The sequence below is a fragment of the Pinus tabuliformis genome, chromosome 1_2 (assembly GCF_031772625.1).
Source record: "Pinus tabuliformis cultivar Carrire ecotype Pingquan chromosome 1_2, CPIR1, whole genome shotgun sequence".
NCBI lineage: Eukaryota > Viridiplantae > Streptophyta > Pinopsida > Pinales > Pinaceae > Pinus > Pinus tabuliformis.
In genome coordinates this window covers 131629272-131636456 of record NC_142298.1, presented here as the reverse complement: position 1 = coordinate 131636456, position 7185 = coordinate 131629272, and the positions used below count along the sequence as shown (strand labels likewise).

Here is a 7185-nt window from a genome sequence, read left to right as displayed (position 1 = left end):
CCCAAACAACAGATCAGCCGCCTCATACTTTTGCTCAGTGACAGTTTACAGCATTTTTGTTTTTATTTTATACTTATTACACAGACTTTATTATGGATATTATGGAAATTTTGATTCAAAAACTGCATGTTAGACAACTCAGAACTTATATACTTTTGTAAGGGTTGTTTTCCTCATATGAGGAGACCCGCTTTATGATGTTTTTTGCTGCCCTCTTTTGAAAGGGTCGACACAGTACATGGCTGGACAGTTCAAAGCAGCCGTTCTATATTGTTTTCAGCTGTCTTTTTTTGAGATCAAATGGACACTTCTGAAGAAAGGTCATATTTTGATTGCATGGGCAGTCAACAGCAGCAACAGAAATGCACAACATATGCAATGTAACTTTTTATTTCCTTAATAAAAAGTTCGCTTTTTCTTCGGGAAAAAAAGATATATCATTAGAATCAAGAATTCAAAATATATAACATTTGTGAAAATATCTAAGATACATGAATAGATATATAATATTTGTAAAGATATTTATATCACTTTCCGGGCTTAAAGCTAACTTGTTATTAAAGAAGGCTATGCTCTTGGAGTTTGAAGTCCAAAATACATGGCATTAGATCTAAACCTAATTTCTGAAGCAAACCTTTCATAATGTCCACTTTAACATGGGGAAGATAAATTTAAACTTACCTTTACAAGTCGTCTCCCCATTACGATTGTGGACTTGGGTTTTAACGTATCTTACGAACCATGGAGTGCTTACCAATACCATAGCTTATTGTCCTTTCACACCATCACAGATCGGAACCGAACACCACTTTTGGGCGCAAGAAGAATTGGAGTCATTTCCCGTTCCTTTGCTTCCTTATTTCACACCCACGTCGCCTGTCTTCTCTAGGAATGAATAGAGGCGAGAAAAGCAGCCCTCGTCCAGAAATATAAATAAAAATAGGAGGACCATGAACAGTTTCGTTTGTGTTTTGGTTTTGTAGGATCCTTTTTTCTCTTATTGAAGTATCGACATCAATGGCGGATGCACAGAACAGGCCTGTAAGGGCTCCAGCTCCCCAGGCCCGAGCTCCTCCCGGCCCTTCGCGACCACCGCCCCTTGTTGATCGTGAGAAGGTATGTACACATTCTCTGAATTCGTTTTTCAGTTGGGTTTTCGGTATCTTCTAGGTTTAAAGGGTGCATATATGTTTTTCATTTTTTCCTCAACTCGGTTTTAGTCGTTTTGTTATTATATCCTGCTTCCCGTGGCTCCGAAGGAAAGCTAGTTGAGCTATTTTCTTCTTCTCGGCATACAACCCGCCCAACCCTAGGGCATATTCGCAATTGTTACCCATACGCTGTTAATGTGGTTTTTTCATTTCGAGAAGAAGAGAACAATGGGCAATGGGTGCGTTCGTAAGGCATTCCCTGCTAGGCATAATTTCCAAGTTAATCATTTGGTCTTTCAGGGACATTAAACCTTTCCCACCTAAATTTTTAATCTTCTGCGAAGATTGACTATCAAATCATTTGGGCTGCTGTATATTTCTGAACCGAACTTGCTACCCAGATGCTGGGATGGATGCGGGTCCTCCAGTGAGTGAAGATGCATTAGACATTCCAGATATGATGATATATTGTTTTGTTAACATGCTGTTGGTCACTTTTGTCATCTGGGGCTGCTATTGTAATTTCTTCCTTTCTGCACTAGAATATTGTCTGTTTTGCTTGATGAATGTTTCTTGATTTTTCTGGTCAGTAGACTGAGCACAGTGAAGTTCTTTTCGTTTTTTCTAATGATTTCCTGAACTGAGCATCAACACAAGGAGCAAAATATAGAGTGGCCTGTCATTTTCTTTTTCTCCTAGTTTTGAGCTTTGAACCCAACACAGCAGACTGTCGTATGTGTTGACGTGAGCTTTTGAAAGTTTCCCATTAAATTTTCTTAACCTGTAACAGAGTTAACAGGTTTTCATTGAATTTCTCGAGCCAGTGGACAGTTTTCAGGTTTTGAATTTTCATTTATAATTCTACCAACTCAAAACTATGTTTTTTGTTGTTGTTGTGATGATATCTCGGATCGCGACTTCCATCTTCCAAAGCCCTCCCACTTTTAATTTGAAAGGCAACCGAGAGGACTTGGCTTTGCATCAAAGTTTCTTACAACATATTTCACCCTGAAGTTAGTCCGAACCAACTGATGGGACTGTTTAAATACTTGATAACGCTTTGCTATATGCCTTTGGGTATGACAGTATGCCTGCTACTGCAGCCACTTTGACTAGCCAAGAGGCCTTGAAAGATGATATTTGACCTCTTACTTCTACTCCTATTCCACAGTGTAGCTTATGATGTTTATTCCTCGAGTTAAATCGGGAAGTCGTCAATTTTTTTGCCTGAAGAATAGAGATATCCAGGGATATCCTTCATCAAAAAGTCCATGAATGTACCTCCACAACCCCTCAGAGATGTTTTCTCTGTCTCTCTCTCTGGTGCATGCTTGTTAAATTTCCTTTTGCCTCTCTCGTTTATAATATTATGTATTTATCTGTATGTGGATAGCCTCAAAAGTATTCAGAGCTTGTTATGGTCGAATCTATTTGCATTTTTCGATTATGTGGTTTTGTCTGTTTGCATGCATATGCTTTATTGGGGTTGGGATGGGGTTCTAAATAGGAGAGGATAGAAACAAATGGGCGTAAATGTATTGGACGTGAAGCTTGCTTGAGAGGGATGGCTTCTTTATATTATTATGCAAGGAATGGATATAGGAGCATAGTTTTTATAGATTTTGAATGTCTACATTTGTACAACTGTGAACACAAATTTGGGAGCTAATGGTCCTTGATAACTATCTTTGTGTGTATGCTGTTAACTTCAATATTTTCTTGCTTTGTTTTGTACGCAGACTTGTCCGTTGTTACTTCGGGTTTTTACCAAGGTATGTGAAAATTATTTTATTTTAAGTACATATTGGATGAATAAGAATGTGTGCATCCTTCAAAATCACTTGGTGCTCAATCTGCCTGTGAAATATTCAATTCATTCTTTAAAAAATTGAGATCAAATATTGCAAATAATTCTTCTTTCTCCTTGGAAAGAACTCCCGGGAAACTCCTGGGCACTTACCCTATCTCTGAGGATGGTATCAAGTGTAAAGCAGACAGTGTAGATTTAGTGCGACAGACCCTTTGGGAATCAAACTGGGAACCTGCACAGTGTGTTGGATTGCCAGCAATGTCCTGGCAACAATAGCACCAACCAATTGAGCTAACTGTCAGGGCTAAAATGTTGCAAATACTTTTTCTATGCAGTATGTGTGTAGTCTAATGCTGTGCAGGTTATATATGTTCAAGGTTTCTTCTATGATAGAGCCTTCGGCCTACGTGTATGTGGGAATGATATAAATTTAAAAATTATAGCTTCAGAAATTGTAAATAAGATGCTTGTTATTGTTCAGGCTATTTTTGTAAGTTGCTATGAGAAACACTACCTGAGGTTGGAGGCTGCACTGCGTAATAAGGACTTCCTTTAGCTTAAGTCCTGCATTCAGCCTCATCCCCTTTTGTCATGCCATTCAGGTGGGCCAAACCACAACCAAAATGAAACCCTGGTGGACAGCGTAATATGCTGTTAACCTCACTAGTGAACAATGCCTCCTTGGCTTTTCTTCAGGGTTTTCAAGGAAAATGTGGTTTTAAATGCAGAAAAATATTATTTTTGTAATACGAGCTGTTAATATTTCACTAACTCCTGTTTCTTAGTAATTGTACCCATTAGATAACTGTATTTTTTGCTTAAACAGAAATACTTTTTGCTGAGGTTCTGATATGCTTTTTGATTTTTGTTGTGTGTTAAAACTTAAAAATGTAGAGGCTAGAATAATCATCTCTGGATGTGAAAATTTTATATATGTCTATTTCCTTGAGTACTTGCCATGGAACCTGCCTATCTAGTGCAATAAGAACAGCACTGGTCTATATTTTCTATTTTTTATGACCAATTTCTCAATTGGATTTTTCACAGATAGGAAGTCATCATACTGCAGAGGACTTTGCAGTTAGAGGCAAAGAGCCAAAAGATGAAGTGCAGATTTACACATGGAGGGATGCTACACTTCGAGAGCTGACAGATCTGGTATGAAGGATTTAATTTGTTCTCATTTGTCCTGCAGGAGGAACCTTTCTATTTTATTGCAAGTGTTTCTCACAGTTACCATTACTGGCCGAGGTAGTTGGTGTTGAATGTGCATCGTTTTGGGTTATTGTTGGTTAGACTTTTTCATATTGAACTAACTAAATCAGTTCTAGTATAGATGGTCTTAAGTATCCAGGTGCGAACTTTGAAGCTGTCTTTTTCTTAATGTTTGTTTTCATAGTTGTTGATATGGGTTGGTTTGTGTGAGGTTGCAGTGCCCTTGCTGTCTTTTCTAATATAGTCCGTATGCAATGTGTTTGTTAATCACAGTAGAATTAATCAGATTCTTCGTCTGCCTTCATTGTATTAGTTAGCCTTCTGCATTTTGTCGATGATGGCTTTGTACAAAATTCTTGAGGATAGTGGGGTGGAGGACACTACAAATAGTGTGGGCAGAAAGAAGGATTATGTTAATGTCCACAGGTAACTGAAAATGACAAATGGGACTCTGAAAAGAAGTAATATTCCATATGCATAGGCAGTGAACAAGGGGACAGGACCTTGTGCCCCACCTAAGAAATTGGAGCTAAGAGTTAATTAAGTAGAAATAAAGGTTTACGTACAATAGCAAAGATAAATACAGAGTAACGAGTGGGAAAAAAGGGGAATATAGGGTGTGGGCACAAAGGTTATAAAAATTCAAGCGGACAGAAGGTCCTAGGAGGAGGGCGCAATCTATCTATCTACATATAACTGGAAATTAGTAACTGCTGTGCTACCCCAATGCCTAAGGTATCCTCAACCTGGATAGAATTGGTAGTTGTGTAGTTGTCATTGTTTGAGGTCTAATAAACTTGTTATATTTTACTCATGTATCAAATTTGTGTCACAATTTCATGTATGTTTGTGTTGATCTTTTCTCAGTGTGAGACTTCTTGCTTTTGAATAAGGCCTCCTGATGCTGACTTATTTGTGAACAAATTTAAATAATGATTTTGAGATGATTCTGTGTTTGGTTCTACACTTCTTTCTATCAACAACTATAAATATAAAAAGCTGTAAAGCAAGTAAAGACTCTGATTGGTTCACAATCTCTAATTTTTTGTGATATCTGATTATGTTTCTGTTTCAGGTGTTTGTTTGATCCCATTAATTTTTTGTTTTGTTTTGTAATTTATTATTTATTTTTTAAGAAATTCGAAGAAATGAGTTGAATTGGTATTATAGTAATTTGTGGCAGTGCAGGTAAAAGAGGTCGCACCGGCAGCAAGGAGAAGAGATGCAAAACTATCATTTGCATTTGTGTATCCTGACAGACGAGGCCGTAATGTGGTTAGACAGGTAAGTTTGATATGGTTTAGCATTCTGATTGGATCTTTGATTGTTTTACAAAATGTTTAGAAATGGACACTATCTTTAGTGTTTATGAATGAAGTATGAGGTGTACCACTAATTGTTAAAGACAGGAATTAATATGTTCAAACTTCAATGATTGTATTTACTTAAATATTGTTGCTGAATTTGTTGCAAGGTTGGGGTGACCTATGCATATCCAAATGCAAGACGGCCAGATGAGGGCAATAAGGCACTTGCAGATCTCAGCTTTCAGGTAAATATATATGGTACACTTTACTATCTTGCCTGGTTTCCTTTCCTCTGTGCGCAGTTATACCACATATCTGACATTCCTATTTTCTCCTTATGATGGCAGACTGGGGATTTCTTGGATGTGGCAATACTTACTTGAAGCACCCTTCATAAATTGAAAATGAGCTTGGACATGTTTCGAATTTAATAGTTGGAAACTTGTTTTGAACTTCCACATAATTACCATCTAGCATATCGTGTTTGGCTATGTATGATTTAGTGGAGGGATAGATATTGACACGATGTAGAGCTGTAATGTTCCAATCCGATGATTTTGGCTTTTGATAGCTTCAGATATAAAAATTATGCTGGTTTTGCTTTGTAAAATATGGCAATGCATCTGCAATACATTTTATTATCCAATCAAATTTAAGAAAAAGAAGTTGGATGATCAATCTCCTGGTAAGGGATAACACTGATCTTATTATCAGTACTGTTTACTGATTTGTTAGCAGTTTTGAAGGATGGCTTCCTTTGTTATGTACTGAACAAATTTCAAAGTTCTTGCTTGGCAGGATCACTTGCAATCAAGAATGAGATTACTCCAACAGTGATTACTCAACAGTGATTATATCCAATGAGATAATTTGTATATTACTGAACTAGGAAGAAGTAGAGATAAGCATCAAATCATAGACAAGGAGTAAAACCGGATTTAACTTTGGCTGAAAGTGAATATTCATTAACCCAGTATCTCACAGCTAAATTGATAGCCAACAAATTCTTTTGAATTTAGGAGCTTATCTGCACAGCTAAATTGATAGCCAACAAATTCTTTTGAATTTAGGAGCTTATCTGCACAGGTAACCCACATATAAGATCTGCAAGCCCTTTAGGGATGCTCCAATGATCCGATAATTAAATGGATCTAACGAGGGAGGCAGATCTGTCGCACTCCTATGATAGATCCTATCAACTTGTGGGTGATCTTATAAAAGATCCCACTCTAAAAATGCCAAAAAACACAAACGATGAAAAAAAACAAAAACACTTAAAATAAGCTACAAACTAAAAGATCCTAGAAGATTGTCGTGGAATCTATTGGCCTGTTTTTGCTGTATCATCATATTATAAGAATATTCTACTTTCTGTATTCTTCGTATGTCTACGGCTTTAGAAGATCATTGGTTCCCAAATTCCCAAGTCCTTAACACGCCCGCTCTACGCATATTTTTTTGTAATTTGAATAAATTAGTCAATCATGTATTTTTGTAATCCGATAATTAAATGGATCTAATGAGGGAGACAGATCTGTCACTCCTATGGTAGGCCCTATCAACTTGTGGGTGTTCTTACAAAATATCCCACTCTAAAAATGCCAAAAAACACAAACAATGAAAAATAAGCTACAAACTAAAAGATCCTAGAAGATTGTCATGGAATCTATTGGCCTTTTTTTGCTGTATCATCATATTATAA

General features: G+C 37.0%; 1 protein-coding gene across 1 annotated transcript; it reads left to right on the top strand.

The window, feature by feature from the left end:
* Positions 1-789: 789 nt before the first annotated feature.
* Positions 790-6161, top strand: LOC149204865 (histone deacetylase complex subunit SAP18-like). The gene is made up of 6 exons (XM_089394814.1): positions 790-1116; positions 2891-2923; positions 4009-4119; positions 5365-5460; positions 5651-5728; positions 5831-6161. The coding sequence occupies exons 1-6, from the start codon at positions 1018-1020 to the stop codon at positions 5864-5866; spliced, it is 453 nt and encodes a 150-aa protein (XP_089250940.1). The 5' UTR covers positions 790-1017; the 3' UTR covers positions 5867-6161.
* Positions 6162-7185: the final 1024 nt, after the last annotated feature.

What these genes read in the sequence shown, in the direction of transcription:
- LOC149204865 (XM_089394814.1), top strand. Translation starts at nt 1,018, where the DNA reads ATGGCGGATGCACAGAACAGGCCTGTAAGGGCTCCAGCTCCCCAGGCC. An exon ending in GCCGTAATGTGGTTAGACAG is followed by an intron (nt 5,461 to 5,650) that starts GTAAGTTTGATA and finishes ATTTGTTGCAAG; the next exon opens with GTTGGGGTGACCTATGCATA. An exon ending in TTGCAGATCTCAGCTTTCAG is followed by an intron (nt 5,729 to 5,830) that starts GTAAATATATAT and finishes TTATGATGGCAG; the next exon opens with ACTGGGGATTTCTTGGATGT.